Below are 18,444 nucleotides of genomic sequence, written 5' to 3'. Positions count from 1 at the left end.
ATTAATGATTGTTTGTGTGGGTGTAGATTAATGATGTGGGTGGAGATTAATGATATCTGGTGTGGGAGTAGATTAATGATTGTGAGTGTGGATGTAGATTGATGATTGTTGGTGTGGATGTAGATTGATGATTGTTGGTGTGGGTGTAGATTAATGATTCTTGGTGTGGGTGTAGATTGATTGTTGGGGTGGGTGTAGATTCATGATTGTTGGTGTGGATGTAGATTGATGATTGTTGGTGTGGGTGTAGATAAATGATATCATGTGTGGGTGTAGATTAATGATTGTTGGTGTGGATGTAGATTGATGATTGTTGGTGTGGATGTAGATTGATGATTGTTGGTTTGGGTGGAGATTAATGATATCATGTGTGGGTGTAGATTAATGATTGTTGGGGTTGGTGGAGATTAATGATTGTTGGTGTGGATGTAGATTAATGATTGTTAGTGTGGATGTACATTGATGATTGTTGGTGTGGGTGGAGATTCATGATATCATGTGTGGATGTAGATTAATGATTGTTGGTGTGGATGTAGATTAATGATTGTTGGTGTGGATGTCGATTGATAATTGTTGGTGTGGGTGTAGATTAATGATTTCATGTGTGGATGTAGATTAATGATTGTTGGGGTGGATGTAGATTAATGATTGTTGGTGTGGATGTCGATTGATGATTGTTGGTGTGGGTGTAGATTAATGATATCATGTGTGGATGGAGATTAATGATTGTTGGGGTCGGTAGAGAGTAATGATTGTTGGTGTGGGTGCAGATTAGTGATTGGTGTGGGTGTAGATTTGTGATTGTTGGTGTGGGTGCAGATTCGTGATTGTTTGTGTGGGTGTGGATTAATGCTTATTTGGTGTGGATGTAGATTAATGATTGTTGGTGTGGGTGTAGATTAATGATTGTTGGTGTGCATGTATTTGTGATTGTTGGTGTGGGTGCAGATTAATGATTGTTGGTGTGGATGTAGATTAATGATTGTTGGTGTGGGTGTAGATTAATGATTGTTGGGGTGAGTGCAGATTAATGATTGTTGGTGTGGGTGTAGATTAATGATTGTTGGTGTGGGTGTAGATTAATGATATCTGTTGTGGGTGTCGATGAATGATATCTGGTGTAGATTGGACCTTTTTGTCAGGTCAGGTCAGATTAGATCTGTGACTTGCTGCAGGTACCATGTAAACCTGTAGTAATCCCTTCCATGGTTGGGTATTCGGCGACTAAACCGTCTCCCCCACCAAGTTTCTTGGTAAGGAGGGTGTATGACATGGACACCCAGCAGGATGAAAACAAAACCTGTCAAAGGGCGGAGGAGCTCCTTGTGAGCCAACGGCCATCCACATCTAGTGCCCCACTGTGTCTGTGGACGTCCTCCTGCAGTTGGTTTACTTTATATGAGGAGGTTGGTGGCAGGATTTGCACTCCAGCCACGGTAAAACCCTTCATTCCGCAAAACTTACTAAAAGCACAAAAAAAATCTGAAAAGCCACTCCGTGGGAGTACCTCCTGTGCAGGTTCCCTTCACAGGGCAGCTCACTGGATAACAGGATTGGTGCAAAACCTTCGGGATCCCAAATCTTTGATAGGAGGGAAACGGTAACCTTCCTGGGTCAGATGGCGGTGGTGTGTGTCGGGATGATCCTGTGGTGTAGTCCACCAGACGGCAGTCTCCTTGGGTTAACCTGAGGCAGTCCCTTCGGGTGGGTGCCTGGAATGTCCGATCCCGAAGAGAGGATGATCACCTGTCGCTGTTATCATCTGAGCCGAAGCGTTTGGACATTGGTATTGCAGCACTCTCTGGGGTTCGGAGACCGGATTTCGGCGAGATCATGGCGGATGGTTTCACCGACTATTGGTCTGGTTTCTCTGATGGTTACCATGCTCAAGGACTTGCTATAGCTGTGTCCAATAAGGTGACTCCAATAATAATTGAGGTAACACCAGTCAACGAGGGTATTATGAGACTAAGGATTCGTCACTCCTTGGATGTCATTTCCCTGGTCTCTGTGTATGCTCCGACTGAGGCGAGTGATCTCACCGTGAAGGACACATGCTATTCCACGCTCGAGTCTGTGGTTGATCAGTGCCCCAGAGGAGATACTCTGTCAGATTTGGGGGATTTCAATGCATTGAATGGAACTGACAGGGTTGGTTATGAGACGTGTGTTGGTCTCCATGGGTCTAGAACTGTGAACCAGAACAGCACAAAGTTCTTTGACGTTGCAAGAAGTCATGGACTTAGGGTGGCTGGCTCATGGTTTCAGCACCCACAGGCTCATAGCTGGACTTGTTATTCCAACGCTGGTGGTGTTGCAAAGGAGATTGACCATGTGCTCGATGATGGTCACTGGAGGATGGTCCAGAAGTTCAGGGTCTACTGGAGTGCTCAGTTCCTCAATACTGACCACAGGCTTGTTGAAGCAACTTTTAAGTTGCACCTTAAATCCAGGAGAATGATACCATCTCAGCCTCGGGTGGATGTTGGCAAGTTCAAGGATGAGAGGGTCGCTGAGGAGTTTGTCAACAGGTTCAGTTGGGATTTGGGGGTGTGGGTGCTTTGGGAAATCCTGAAGAGTTGTGGAGTGCCTTCAAGACCACCGTCCTTGATTTTGCCGGTAGATGTTTGGAACACTCACCATATACCGAAGAAAATTTTTATCTCTCAAGGAACACTGGATACCATTAACAAGAGTCGCAAGCCCAGGCTGAATGGCAGTGCTGAGCTGTTCAGGGAGCTGAAGCGTAAAACTGTACATGCACTAAGGGTGGACAAGGAGGCCTATGTGCGAGGATCTGTGTGGGTAGAGCATCACCTGTGGTCAACTGATTCTCGTCCTGCTTAAAGGGGAATTCGCGCATTGCGTTTGTCCAAGCCCATCCCTCGGTGTACTGCAGTTAGAGCAGAGGGTGGTAGGCTCTTGACAGAGGAGTCTGAAGTGAAGGCCCGCTGGGCCAGTTACTTTGAGTGGTTGTACCAGGCTGATCCACCAGCTGTTGAGTTGGATGCCAGGGGTGTTATAATCCTTATTGCTGATGCTCCAATTAACTGTGGTCCACTTTCGTTTGTGGAAACACAGGCTGTGGTGAAGCGATTGAAATGGGGTAAAGCTCCATGGATCTGTGATATCCATGCTGAAGTTCTCAAGGCTGATGGAAATGCTGCACTCGTGTCATTGCATGCAGTTCTGTGCTCTGCCTGGAACACAGGCAACATCCCAACTGACTGAAAGAGGGGCCTTGTTGTCCATCTCTGGAAAGGGAAGGGTGATCGCCAAGACTGCAACAACTACCGAGAGTTGAGGCTGCTCTCAGTGCCGGACAAAGACTTTGCTTGGATAATTCTCGAAAGGGTTCGCCACCATCTGCTTGAGCACCAGCGTTCAGAGCAGTCAGGTTTTACACCAAAGAGGTCAAATATTGATGGTACCTTGCTCTTCAGGTCCTCACCAAACCCAGACGAAAGTTTTGGCAGAGGCTGCTTACAGCCCCTGGTGATCTCTCTCAAGCATTTGATTCAGTGAATCGGGATGCCCTCTGGAGGATTCTTGGTCTTTGTGGGATGCCAACAAAACTGGTCGATCTGATGTGTGAACTATACTCTGGGACTGAGAGTGCTGTGAGATGTGTTGGTACCATCTCTGACATATTTCCAGTCATTACTGGAGTTCATCAGGGGTGTGTATTGGCCCCCACACTTTTCATCACTTGTATGGACTGGATTATGGGGAGGATGTCTGAGAGATCAAGCTGTGATGCATTGTTTGGGAATGTCAAGGTCTCTGATCTTGATTTCGCAGATGATGCAGTCAATTTTGCAGAGATTTGAGATATCCTTTTGGGGGCCCTCGAGGTGCTGAATGAGGAGTCGGAGCAGCTGGGATTACGGGTTTCCTGGGTCAAAACTAAGATCTATGCTTTCATTGACATCTTGGATGCTGCTATCTTGTCTTTACCTGTTTGTGGTGAGGATGTTGAGGTCGTGGAGGGATTCACTTACCTTGGCATTCATATTCATGTCTCTGCTGGCTGTGCGCCAGAGGTCATCTGACATCTGGGTCAGGCCTGGGGAGTCATGGATTCACTGGGTCATGGGGTGTGGTGCTGCCGGTACCTGTACGGGAGGACGAAAGTCTGAGTCTTCAGGTCCTTGGGGCTTCCAGTCTTGCTCTATGGATGTGAGACTTTGACTCTGGCCAGGAATCTGAGATGGAGACTTAATTCCTTTGTTACCAGGTCTCTTCGGAGAATCCTTGGCTATCACTGGTCGGACTTTGTGTCCAACGAGCGGTTGCTGAGAGAGACTCAAATGAGATTTGTTACCTGCATAGTCCGTGAGTGTCAGCTGCGGCTGTATGGACATGTGGCTCGTTTTCCTGACGCTGATCCTGCTCACCAGATTCTCTCAGCGAGGGAGCCTCGTGAGTGGAGGAGGCCAATGGGCCGACCACTTGCGTCCTGGTTGCAGCAGGTTGAGGAGAAGGGGATGGGCCAGGCATCTGCCCGGGGGATGGCCAGACGTAGGCTCCTGGAGTACCGACGGAAAGTGGACGCAGTGACACGCTGCTCTGGCGCATGCTCCCATACCTACCTGACCTGAAGAATCGGGTTTGCACTGGTGAGAACAGGGTGCATAACGAGGGGGAGGAGGGGTAAGGGGTTGACTGAGATTGAAGTTTAATCCCCCATGTGGAGTTCGCTGCATATGTAGAATGTTGTCAAAAAACATACAATACAAAAAAGGAGCTTAGCCCTGCGTGCGTGTGTCCCATACAATTGGCAGCACAGCATAGCAATACATGCATATACAAGCATCCACACATATATGTACACACAGCATATAACGTGCTGCACAGACACGCATGAGGAGAGTTTGTTTCCTGGTATGGCCCGTATGTAAAACGTACCCCAGACAGTTTGATGAAAAGAAGGAAGAGAGGAGGAGGGGGGGGGAGGGGTGTGGTGAGAATTAATTAATTTTTTTTGTTCTTTCTCTTCGTGTGTTGTTCTATATTTGTTTGAATTCAAAATCTAAAACGGCTGTGATGAATATCCCATGAACACTCTTCCCTCTCCTCAATCTCCGAGTGTATAGCTCGGTCGGTATCTATACACCGCATAATTTGAATTTTTCCCATTAACAACAATTGTTTGTTTGTTTTTTACGTAAGATTGGCATTCCAGTCAGCGAAGCGACAACTTTTACATTCTAGTTTTTCAAAAATCTGTTAGAAATGCAACTTCCAGCATGAATCACCACTGTTCACCAAACCCACTTTATCATACATGGATGGCTTTTCCTCAAAATTTGGTGTGTTTGGTCATGCTTGTAGCTTTTAGTTATCAAGTGCATTTCCTAAATTTCCAAAACAAGACATCATTAGTGTTGGTTACAAGGTTGAATGATACAGATGCATAAAACCGAATACAATCATAATGTATTGAAAATGGACATATTTTCACCTGTTCAGATGAAAAAAGTGTACTGAGCTTGTGATATGACAACAGACAAAGCAACATGTTTGGTCAAATGGCACTACAGTCCTTATTTTAGTCCGGAAAACAAATCATGACAGAAAATCACTCGATTTTAACCAAATGATTGTGATGTCTAACCAAAGTGACATTTGCATAAATATTATATCCAAATGACACGAAGTTCACTGCAATCACATGAGAGTGGATCATATTTATAAACAAAGAACAAACTGTGCTTGCGGACTCGATGTCTTGCTGACATGTACACTGCTGTACTGAACTAATGTTTGCTAACAGCTTGAGGTTTCTGGGGCAACGGAAACAAAGCTGTAAGTTACCGGAATGCTTGATCCAGGTGAGCCAGCCTGTCAGGGAATCCGAGGAGAGAAGAGTCACATTTCTGTGCTTCCTTGAAGGGGAAAAAATTGGAAAAGAAATGCTGTTTGTGTGCACAGTCATCAAGCATCAGGAAATCAAGGTTGTACATGGCAGTCGATCTCGACGCATTGTTCATAATTCTTACCCAGCGAAACAGAAAAAGCCAAAAAGGTAAGTGCACACGAGTTTATTTTTCAACTATTCGTGCTTTGGTTCACATATTGAAGTTTTATTTTGGTGGGCCACCAGATTGCTGTAAGTTAACTAAGCCCAAAGATCGCTTCGGAATAAAGGCCTTAATATGAGAGAATGCTATCATGTTTTACTACAAGACCAGCATCTACAAATATTTGTCAGGTGAATGGGCAGGTACCAACACAACAAAGTTGGACAAACACCAAAAGGTCCTGAAAAGTAGACTGGCTTTGTGGTTGCGGTTCATATACCGTTGACAGGAACTGATGAAGTGCTCTTATGAATCGAGTCTGACATGTGCAGACAGCACATACACGAACAATCAGGATTGAGATGACAAATATGATAATGGGAGTGCCATTAAATACTGTAGCCTCAGGCTTAAAAGGGAAGAATTTTTGAAAATGAAACAAGAGAACAAACTTTAAAACAAATCATATAATACAAATGGATCAAGTGAAGTTACAATTCCTGGTCTCTGTGACAATTTGGAAATCAAAGTGCAACGCCAACACAATAATTATAAAATAATATAACTCGTTTCATAATGTTCAGAACAAAATAAGAACGTGTGAAAACATCATGAGATTTTCAAGGAGAGGTGTGCAAGTTAGCTTTGACCCAGGAGAGGAGGTAGTTTGGCCCCTTCAGCCTTGATAAATTAACTTACTCAGAATCGTATCCATCCCCAGTGACAGGAAAAGTTTTCGTTAATCTATCAATTTAAACGATATTTCATGGACGTTAATTAAAAAGGTTAATTGTGTTACACTCTTGGTTTTGCTCAAAACCAAAACTCTGAGCTATTTATACCATCCACCGTGAAATGGTGGTGAAGCGTTGATCGGGCGGCGGAGGTTGGATTTGTTTCAAAAGCGGGTAAAATATCCTGCTTGTGAAATAAAATTTGGCATCAACATTACTCATGGTTGTTCTCCCGTCATTTCAAAATTGAATGTTGAGCTTTTCCAATGCAGAGTGGGAAGCAGCCGCTGTAACAGGAGACAGACAAACACACGGACAGACAGACACCACGGTTCACAACATATAATAGAGGACTTCCTTTTCAGGAAACTTCAACACAGGAAGAGACCATTTGGCACATCAAGTCTGCACAATGGTTGCCAACCTATGATGGGTTTTTTCGTATGCAGACTCAAGGCTCATGGAAGAGCTAGAACACTGAACACATCAGGATGCAACAGGACAAAACCAACAGTGGAGATGAAGGACAAAACCAACAGTGGAGATGAAGGACAAAATAGAGGGAGACTTGGACAAACAATGGAGTGGGGAGGAATTGGGTGGGCAGGATGGATACAGAAGAATCTTTCCCCCAACCATCCTCCTCCATATACCCCACTCCATTCTCTCCCTATCTTCTCTCTCTCCCCTCCCTCCCTTCCTCCCCTCTTTCACCCTCTCAGTCCCTGCCCTCCTCTCTCCCTCCCCCTCTCCATCCCCTACTCTCCCTCCCCCTCTCTACCCCCCCCCCAAAACTCTCCTTCCCCCACTCCTCTCTCTATATGGCCATTCTCTGTCCTCTTTTTTTAATGGCTTTGATTTCCTTTTCTGTTTTTTTTTTTTTTTGCTTTCACTCTTCAATTGTTACTCTTATTCGACACCAGCAGGGGCACTCAGCATTGCCTGGTGCTGTCCCAATCCTGTTGGTATTTTGAAGAATGTTTTTTGTGGGGGGGGGGGTCTAAAACACTTCCCTCCAACAACTAAGGAATGGAGTTGGGGATCATTTAATATTGCGTTTCATGTAGCGACAAAGGCCCCAAAATATTCCAAAAAAAACCCCAACTTTTTTTTCCCAAATTTTCAATATTTTTTTGGCCCAAAACATTCCCGAGCACTTACGAATGAACCTCTGAAAGTCTGACGAAGATCTGTTCAGCTATCTCCGAGAAACATGGTGTGACACACACACACACACACACACACACACACACACACACACACACACACACACACACACACACACACACACACACACAGACAAAAGTCTGTCTTGTTGTATCGATTTGATATACCATACTCTTTACAGGGCATCAGTGATGCTGAAGCAGTTTCCTGAGGAAGGGTTATACTGGGTGGTTTACCATTGCCTTCCCAGCAGTCGTGTGGTGTCAGTGATAGCGCACACACTTTTTGTGAAGGACACCATGGGGATCTTTAATGTACACCAACTAATGTCGGTGGATGGAACGCCCAGTTTAATGTCCAGTGGAGGGACGACACACGATGATGATTCACTTAGTCTGTGAAACAATGGGATAACAGCTTATAGCTGGGCTGAGATTTGAACCCAGGCTAGACAGCTTGGAGGTGAGTATGCGTACCCCGAGGTCATCCTGTCAGCCAAGGTCCTCGCAATGTACTGTTAAAAAACAAACTGTGATTCCATGATGTATCTATATGTTTAAAATGTATCTCGTTTGGTATCATGTCCTTATTCTGGTCGAATGTTGAGCTTTGCCTGCGTGTGGAGCTTTTTAAAAGCAGTGCCATAAGTGGCCACCGGAAACTGGAGACAGCCGAACACACAAACACACGGACAGACAGCACACTTCACATTATAAAATAGATCTTCAATGTACAAGCAAACTTACCATGAAATGAATGCAACTTAACATCGACATGCATTATTAATCAACTTACACTTTGAGGTTAATCTGGAGGCAGGCAATTGTGTAAGAGTGAGAGTCAGAGAGAAAGAGAGTGACAGTGACAGTGACAGAGACAGAGATGACAGAGATAGAGGGAGGGGGAGTGGAGGGAGGGGGAGGGAGGGGGAGGGAGGGGGAGAGAAGGTCTAACATACCATCTTCACATTTACATTTTTCCTCCAACACATCATTTTCATCTTTTCAAAACAAAGTCTATTTCCACATCTTATCTTCATGATTCTACACTCCAATAGTCTCATGATAAATTATCGATGTCAATGTGCACAACAAGAGTCTTTGGTCGACCATGCAAACAACTGGATCATTCATTCAAAATTAATTCTGAATATTAAACAAGAATGACCACACTGTGGTCACAACCTGTGACATATGTACACGACATGGCCAAAAGTATGTGGACACCCCTTCTAATGAATGGATTCAGCTATTTCATCCACACCCATTGATGACAAGTGCATAAAATCAAGCACACAGCCATGCAATCTCCATAGATAAGCATTGGCAACAGAATGGGCAAAAATGAAGAGCTCAGTGACTTTCAACATGGTACCATCATAGGATGCCACCTTTTCAACAAATCAGTTTGTCAAATTTCTGCCCTGCTAGAGCTGCCCTGGTCAACTGAAAGTGCTGTTATTGTGAAGTGGAAAAGTCCAGGAGCAACAACAGCTCAGCCACGAAGTGGTAGGCAACACAAGCTCACAGAACGGGACCGCCGGGTGCTGAAGCGCATAGCATGGAAAAACCATCTGTTGTCGCTTGCAACACTCACTTACCGAGTTCCAAACTAACTCTGGAAGCACCATCAGCACAAACACTGTTCATCCAGAGCTTCAGGAAATGAGCTTCCATGGCCGAGCAGCCGCACACAAGCCTAAGTTCACCGTGTGCAATGCCAAGCATCGGCTGGAGTGGTATAAAGCTCACCGCCATTGGACTCTGGAGCAGTGGAAACGCGTTCTCTGGAATGATGAGCACGCTTCACCATCTGGCAGTCTGTCGGGTGAATCTGGGTTTGGTGGATGCCAGGTGAACGCTACCTGCACAAATGCATAGTGCCAACTGTAAAGTTTGGTAGAAGAGGAATAATGGTCTGGGGTTGTTTTTCATGGTTAGGGCTTGGCTCCTTTGTTCCAGTGAAGGGAAATCTTAACGCGACAACATACAATGACATTCTAGACGATTCTGTGCTTCAAACTTTGTGGCAACAGTTTAGGGAAGGCCCTTTCCTGTTTCAGCATGACAATGCCCCCATGCACAAAGTGATGTCCATCCAGAAATGGTTTGTCAAAGTCGGTGTGGAAGAACTTGACTCGCCTGCACAGAGCCCTGACTTCAACCCCATCAAATACCTTTGGAATTAATTGGAACGCCGACTACGAGCCAGACAAAATTGCCCAACATCAGCGCCCGACCTCACGAATGCTCTTGTGGCTGAATGGAAGTAAATCCCCACAGAAATGTTCCAACATCTAGTGGAAAGCCTTCCCAGAAGAGTGGAGCCTGTTATAGCAGGAAAATAGGGGAACCAATTCCTGATTGATGAGCATGATTTTGGAATGAGATGTTGGACGAGCAGGTTTTTCACATACTTTTGGCCATGTAGTGTGTGTGTGTGTATATATATATATATATATATATTCACCGCCTCTGTCCACTCAACTCCCTCATCCTTACTGCTAAATGGCTCAGCTTACACTCTCTAATGTCTCATTAACCTTGTGCAGTCTGTCCCATGTTCAAATGTGAATGAATAAGATTAAATAGAGCCGTGTCTGTCTGTGTTCCCATCCGAATGAAGAGGATTACATCGATAAGATTCATCGTGATGCTGAACAGGGGATTTACCTTTCTATCTGTTACCATACCTCAGTTTTGTCGTGTGTGTGTGTGTGTGTGTGTGTGTGTGTGTGTGTGTGTGTGTGTGTGTGTGTGTGTGTGTGTGCGCGTGTGTGTGCATGTGTGTCCGTGCGTGTGTGTGTGTGTCCATCTCCCTCTTCCTCTCTCCCACTCTCTCTCTCTCTCTCTTTCGTAATAAACCTTTTGTTCATAATAACATGTTCGTGGTCATTCGAGGTACGGGACTTAAGCGTGAGTGAATTGGCTTTAAAAATCTGGTAACGGGTCAATTTGGAAACACACATTTAAAACACTCATAAAAGATGAAAGCATCTTTCATGCTGCCCTGTATGAAAGCATAAAACTCTCATCCATGTCAGCCTCCGACATGGTTTCACCAGAATGTGCTGACTCGTCACATGGTCACAGTTGTTAAACCCCGATATGGGGCCGTTCAAACATTACGTAACGCTATTTTTAAGGAGGTGTGTATGAGCTTGACTAAACCTTACCAATAATTTTTATTCGATATTGATTGGATTTTTCGGAGTCCTTAATTGTGACATCGGAGTTCCTCATTGTGACAAGTACTCGACCCAAACAAAGCCAATGGGAATCTGACACAACAAACAGACACAGTGTAAAATCAGCAGAGGCCTACATGCCCCATGTGTTGTTAGGCCCACCATAAAACCAAGATGGCGGCCACATCATTTTGTTTCGGTCCCATGGTGGGTGGAGTCAAACGACCAATGTGGGTGTGATCCGGAGGCTGTCTGAACAATGAGTGCACATTTCAAACGTCAACCTCCAACAAGAACCCCAACATTAACAACAACAACAACAACAACAACAACAACAACGAGCTCTTGTAGACCTGGGACATGTAGCAGGTAAACATAACTTTTGGTTATTTTCAACACGATAGGGGTCATTGATACCTTGTTCCATATTGTACAATTATTGTTGTGTTTATATTTGGTTACTTCTGCAATCAAAACTGCATTTTGCTTCCCAGAGTCCATGGAAAGGATAGTAGAGGTAATTAATGGTTGTGGACGTACCATGACAACAAAGTGCATCAGGTTCATGCCAGGCTTGTTGGCACGAGTGTCGGCAATCTTGAGTAAAGATGTTATCTTAAAGCCGACAGCATCACCAGCTGCCCCTCCCTGGTAAGATAAACAAAAGAAAGAATCACGTTTTGCGAAAAATAAAAGTTCTAAAAGTACACAAAATCAAAACAGACATAAACCAGTGATGCCAACCTATGGTTCAGTGACTTTGATGGAATCGTTACCTTTTGTCTTGCAAAAGTTTAACTGAGTTTTTAAAACAACAACAAACCTGTAAGTGTTGCAAGGTATATTTAGCAATGTAAGAGCCATTTAAAAAGAGAAATTACATAAAGGCTCTGATACAGTTTGCAGGTAGGGGTAGACCACGTTGTTACCTCTGCCACTGAAGGTGGGTAGAGGTTATATTTTCACCCATCTGTTTGTTTGTTTGTGAGCAAGATATTTCAAAAAGTTGAGGACAGATTCGGACGAAACTTGGTGGATGAGTTGGTTATGTGACAAGAAGCCGATTAAATTTTAGTTCAGGTCTGAATTCAGATCAGGCCCATCAATGGGATACAAAACATAAATAAATCAATCTGGTGGAGGTATGTGCTCCACCGAGTGGCCGTTCTAGTTTGTTAATGATAAAATCAGCATAAAAAACAAAATAAGTGTTCCATGTCCATTCACACAAGGATACATGCAAGGAAAGCCAGACAAGGTTGGAGGGGTCACTCAACCCTGCCCTTGCCATATCCACACCCAAAAACTCCTTTTTGAGGTAACACAGTTGGGGAGAAGGGGTGGTGCCAGGAGGATGGAGGGAGGTTAGGGATGAGAGAGCATATAAATGAAAGGGAGAATGATGTGAGGAATAAAGGAATACATATAACAGGAAAGAAACCACACTGTTTTTCCACAGGCTCTAAGGCTTGTGGAGAAGTGACACCACAAATCATAAACACACCTTTTCATTTTTTTGTATACACAGTCGAGGCTCGTGGAAAACCAATTAGTACACTGAACGGATAGGTACACAACAGAATAAAAGGAACAGTCCAGAGAGAGAGCAAACACCAAAAGCAGAGTTAAAGCAGTCTCCTGACAAATCTCACACTCTCACTATGCCTCTCCGAAAGGACCGTTTGGAACCGAAACAGGATGCAAAACACGCATGCACCGAGAAAGAAACTCCAAGGAGGAAAAACTGGAAAATTAGGAGGAATTTGGGTGGGGTTAACGAGGGTAGAGAAGATCATGGTTTTCGATTGGGGATGATGTGATGTGGTGGTGAATGGCCGTTTTGAAGACCTGGAGGGAAGAATGGGATTGAAGTTGATTCCACAGGTGAGATAAAAGAGGAACAAATGAGATTGAAGTTGATTGCATAGATCGAGGGGGGGGGGGGGGAAGAGGAACAAATGACTGAAGGTGAGCATTGATCCTGGATTTGGGTAGTTTTATCAGAAGCTTGATGGTAGACAATGTGAGCCCTGCAGAAATCTGGGGGGGACAAAGCATGTTAAGAGCAGAGGGTGCAAGTCCAGAAAGGAGGCGGTGGAAGACAGAAACCACCGACCTGTCAGTGATGGCGGAGTGCTAGACTGAAAAACTCAGCTTCATCACGGGAGATTCCAAAAATGGCCTTGGCTTCCACGGCATGAAACTGAGCAAGGTGTGATCAGGCAGGGGAGCCAGCCCAGAAGGGAGAGCAGTACTCCAATGGGGAAATATTCCTTTTGAAACAAGTTGTCTTTTCCTTTGATGTACTCACTGGTTCTTTTTACCCATGTACTCACTGTCTCTTCATATAATCAATTCCTTATATTCATTTCTTTGTATTAAAAAGTATATCATCACATTGCCTTACCGGGACCTAATGTTATATCTCCCACCTCTCCTCCACTCTCCTTCCTGTCTGCTTGTAGTATTTTTGTTTGACCAGTAAAATGCCTTTCTCGTGTGAAACCAATCTCACCAAGGCCAGCTGCAGGTCATCATGACCAAATATATCTCTCTCCCTCCTCTCTCTCTCTGACCCTTCCACTCCTTCCAAAGCATATATATATATATATATATATATATATATATATATATATATATATATATATATATATATATATATATATATCGGAAAATGTAAGCTTAGTTTAGTGCAAATAATTGTGGATGTTCACATCTCAGTGTTTTGAACTCTGTGGTACCGTGTAATAAATGTTCTTTGATCAAATGTACTTTTCCTTGTGGACAGTGGATTATTTGTGTATTGCAAATTGAGTAATAGTATTTACCCCAAGTCGGTTTATGCAAAATCCACAAGAAATCCATGAAGTTGTGGATGAAAGCCTTGTCGGAGGATGAGTTCAGGTGTGCCAAGTAAGGACTTTGTATTCTTGATAGGTTAGGTGAAGGAAAAATTGAAGAAAATCATGGTGTTTGGTGGTTTTGGATCGACAAACGCAGAAAGAAGCTGGCAGGTCGACGAAAGTAAGAGGACGAAGAAAAGGGGTTCGAGAAACACGTGGTTACAGGATGTGTAAGGTTAGAAGTGAAAAGTTTTCAAGAAAACTTTTTTTGTTGATCGATTTTGAAAGATTAGTTGAAGGAAAGGTTGAATAAAAAAATCGTGAAGGTATATGGTGAATGGGGGTCAGCTAAAATAGAAGAAAGATGTTATATTAGGTTAGCAGAAGGTGGTTGTCTGGGGTTGCGCCAGAGGAGCGGAGGGTGCTTCAAGGTTCTTCCGGAATTTGGTATTACCTACAGTCTGGTGTTTTTTTGGTTTGTCATTGGAAGGTAATGGCCAAAGTTCGCTCTTGGTGATCCCTATGAGGTGCAACTAAATGGAGGGTGGAGCGGGAGACGATGACTGGGTGTGCCCTCCGCAATGGGTTATAGCTTCCAGAGGGTCGGGCATGAAGAGGGTTAAGCCTGTTGAAGAAAGCAGTGAAGAGTTGGAGGTGTGTAAAGGAGTTCAGCCTCAAGAGGAGCCGGATGATAAATTTCCAATTATAATCTCGACTTTGGAAGGACCCAAGCTATTCATTTTCGGCAACCTGATAAAATTGGCAACTTTAATTTGGAAAGAATTTGGTGATGCCCACAGTGCTAAAAAGCTAAGATCAGGGACCTACTGATCCAGTGTAAATCAGTGGCCCAGCAGGAAAGAAGTCTGAGAGTGTCTCTCTTCAGTGGTATCCGAATCTCTGCGCTCATCCCCAGGTCATTAAGGGAATGCCGAGGAGTAATTTATGGGGTAGACCTTGACATTGGTATGGATGATATCAAGAGTCATTTGGTAGATATGGGAGTATGTGATGCCCGTCGCCTCACTACGGTCAGGGATGGGGTTAAAGTGGGCACCATATATGTGGTCTTGTCCTTTTCCAACCCTGTTCTTCCTCCTAAAGTGTTTCTGGGCTACGAAACTTTTCCTGTTCGGGAGTACATCCCTCCCCCCTTAAGATGTTACAAATGCCAAAGGTTTGGTTCTAATGCACAATCCTGTAGGGTTAAACAACACTGTAGAAAGTGTAATAGAGAACACGAGTATAATAGCTGTAGGAGTGTTAAAATGTGTTGTGCCAATTGTGCTGGCGACCATAGTGCAGCCTTCAGAGGTTGTTTGGAATTCCAAGGAGCGGCCAAGATACAAGTCAAAACTACTGGGAAGTTATCTTATGCAGAGGCGGTCCTCAAGGTCCCCAAAATAGTGTTGCCAATGAAGGAAGTGAATTTGATCACTAAAACTTCAGCCCCAATCAAAATACAGACAAGTTCAGTTGGTTGTCAGACCGAGTCCATAGATCAGGAATGCCAAACCGAGCATACAAGTGGCATGGTGGTTTCGAACATTTCCAGAATGGGGTTTATTAGTTTCATTACTGAGGTGGTCAATTGTACAGCTTTTGTAAAAAGGAGATCGGAGAAAATTAACATAATCTCTTCTGCAGCCTGTAAACATCTGGGTTGGGAGGGCATTTCCTCCAAGGATATTAACAAGATATTTAACAAAACAGGTGATAAAAAAGAGAGAGACCAGTTCTGATGCCAAACAGTCCCAGGACTCAATGGATTAATGCTAATAATTCAATGGAATGCTAAAAGTCTCGTGGCCCATGGATCTGAATTTTAAAAAAATTTTTATCTCCGATTTGGTAATTAAACCAGATATAATATGTTTACAAGAAACATAGCTCAAGAAACATAATCGACTCTATATTCTGGGGTATACCCTTGTACGTCGGGATAGAGCAAGTGGGAATGGGGGTGGCTGTGGGATTCTTGTCAAATTTGGTATTCCCTTCTCGGTAATGGAAGGCATTGCAGAATTGGAGTGTAACCTTATGAAGATCCATGGCTCAAGGGGAATGGTGTCTATTATAAATTTCTACAATCCCTGTCAACCATTGGAGCACAAGAGGCTCCAGGAGGCTTTTCGAAGGGAGGATGGGGTGGTCCTTGTATGTGGGGATTTCAACAGTCATAACATTATTTGGGGGCTCTCAAATCACGGACAGAAATGGTGAATATATCGAGGGTTTGATTGATGAATTTGATATGGTGGTATTGAATGATGGAACGGGGACATGTAGTAATCCATCTGAAGGGAAGATGTCCCCTCTGGATCTTACTCTCATTTCATCAATCGAAGCAGCGAGATGTGATTGGAAGGTCCATGACAACAACCTTGGAAGTGATCACTTTCCAGTGATCATGGATTTTAAATTAGAAAGAGATCCTGAGGACCCACAAGGACTGGCTTCTTGGAACTTTCCCAAGGCGGACTGGGGTCTTTTCTCATGTCGATGTTCCAATGAAGTGAAGGAAGGAATTGTCGATAGTGATATTGAAAGCCTCAACAGGAATATTGTCCTAATTATGAATTACATAGCTGGGGATACAATCCCAACTTCCACAAGCCCAGTGGGTAAGAAAATCAAAGTCCCTTGGTGGGATGAGGGTTGCAAACAAGCGATCCAGGAAAGAAGGACAGCTCTTAAAAGATTAAGGAGAACCCTTAGGTTGGAGGATGTCGTGGAATATAAAAGGAAAAGGGTGTATGCTCAAAGGACTATTAAACAGGCAAAGACTGCCTCTTGGAAATTATTCTGTTCTTTGATTAATCCAGATAACCCACTTAAAACCATATGGAAAAGAGTAAAAAGTATGTAGGGTGTTAAATCTGGATGGAAGTCCATTCCAGTGATTATCTTACAGAACAAAACCTTTTGTTCAAATATAGGCAAGGCAGAGGCCATGGGCCAATTCTTTTCTGGAAGTGGGGATGATATCATAAAGTTTGATGAGTTGGAAGCTCGTACTCCTGGTGACTCCAACGCAGTTCTGCCTCGAAATTCTTCACTTAATCTTTACTTCACTCTTCGGGAGCATAAACAGGCAATCCAGAAGGCTAGGAATAGTGCCCCAGGCCCAGATCGGTTATCGTTTCTCATGTTCAAGCACTTGGATGATCGGGTGCTGGCTGTGATCCAAAGACTCTTCAATAAGGTTTGGGCTTTAGGGAAACTTTCCTATGGTTGGAAACATTAAATTGTAATCCCTATCCTTAAAGATGGGAAAGATAGTGCAGCCCCATCTTCATATCATCCGATTTCTCTTATTTCAGTTGTCGACAAATTAATGGAGAAGATGGTGAACAATCGCTTGGTTTTCTTCCTGGAAAAGACCAACCTCCTGTATAAATTCCAGAGCAGGTTCAGAAAGGGACGGTCTGTTATAGACAACATTACAGTACTGGCAAATGAGGCTTGGAAATCCCTAAATAATCAGGAGTCTCTCCTGGGAGTGTTCCTTGATATCCATAAGGCATATGATTAATTTTGGAAAGATGGCCTCCTTAATAAGATAATCAACCTCAGGATCAATGGAAGAATGTTTGAGTGGATTCGGGACTTTTATCTCATAGATCCTTTCAAGTGAGGGTCGGTCAGAACCTCTCCTCAATTTTTCATACAGATAAGGGCATCCCCCAGGGTCGCAGCCTAAGCCCAACTATCTTTAATATTACGATTAATGACGTAGTTTCCCATTCCAAGCTCCACAGCAAGATATTTCTGTTCGCTGATGACATTGCCATGTGGATCCGTTGTAAGAGTTTAGCCCTTTCGGGTAAAAAAAAAAAAAAACTCCAGAATGATATCCATCTTGTCGAGCAATGAGCCTCAGACTGGGGTTTTAAGCTCTCAGGCAACAAATCCAAGTTCATCATATTTCCCAACAAGAAAAGGATTGAGGACATAGTGATGGTAGTTAATGGTACTTTCCTCAAACCATCTTCTGAAGTGTCATTCTTATGAGTCATCTTTGATAAGGGCTTAACCTGGACTCCCCATGTTAAGATGCTGACTGGTAAATGTGCTAAAGGCATCAATTGATTACGTTGTCTTGCTGGTACTGAGTGGGGAGCACATCGTGATAGTCTTCTCCTGCTATAGAAAGATATTATTCGTTCTCAGCTGGATTATGGTGGCCTGGTCCTTGGGGATATGTCCATGAGCAATTGGAAAAAAACTGTAGATTGTCCAATCTAAAGCCATCCGTATCTGTTTAGAGGCTTTTACCAGCTCTCCTGTTTCTGCCCTTCTGGTGGAGTGGGTGAGATGCCCTTGTCTCTCCGTTGGGAATTTTAAAAAAAATGAAATATTGGGCTCGAGCCACCGCATCCGGGGATAACCATCCTGGTAAAGCCTTATTTGCAAATTGCTGGGAATATCTAAAGCTTGACGGGAACTCCACTTCCCCACCTTTTGACCTTGCATGTAAAACGACTGCT

The 18,444-nt window shown here is 43.8% G+C and overlaps 1 protein-coding gene across 1 annotated transcript in view; it reads right to left on the bottom strand.

Moving 5' to 3' along the window:
- FHDC1 (FH2 domain containing 1) overlaps positions 1–18,444 on the bottom strand; it is a 194,306-nt gene that overhangs the window by 22,752 nt on the left and 153,110 nt on the right. The window contains exons 8-9 of the mRNA XM_085864539.1: positions 11,652–11,759; positions 5,818–5,888 (exon numbers count right to left, since the gene is read on the bottom strand). Coding sequence (XP_085720665.1) covers positions 5,818–5,888; positions 11,652–11,759 — 179 coding nt within the window. The remainder of the gene's footprint in view (positions 1–5,817; positions 5,889–11,651; positions 11,760–18,444) is intronic.

The sequence above is a fragment of the Eptatretus burgeri genome, chromosome 18, assembly GCF_056783735.1.
Source record: "Eptatretus burgeri isolate ZD-2024b chromosome 18, Ebu_testis_v1, whole genome shotgun sequence".
NCBI classification, from domain to species: domain Eukaryota; kingdom Metazoa; phylum Chordata; class Myxini; order Myxiniformes; family Myxinidae; genus Eptatretus; species Eptatretus burgeri.
The sequence above is the reverse complement of the archived record's forward strand: the minus strand, read 5'-3'. Positions and strand labels throughout refer to the sequence as shown.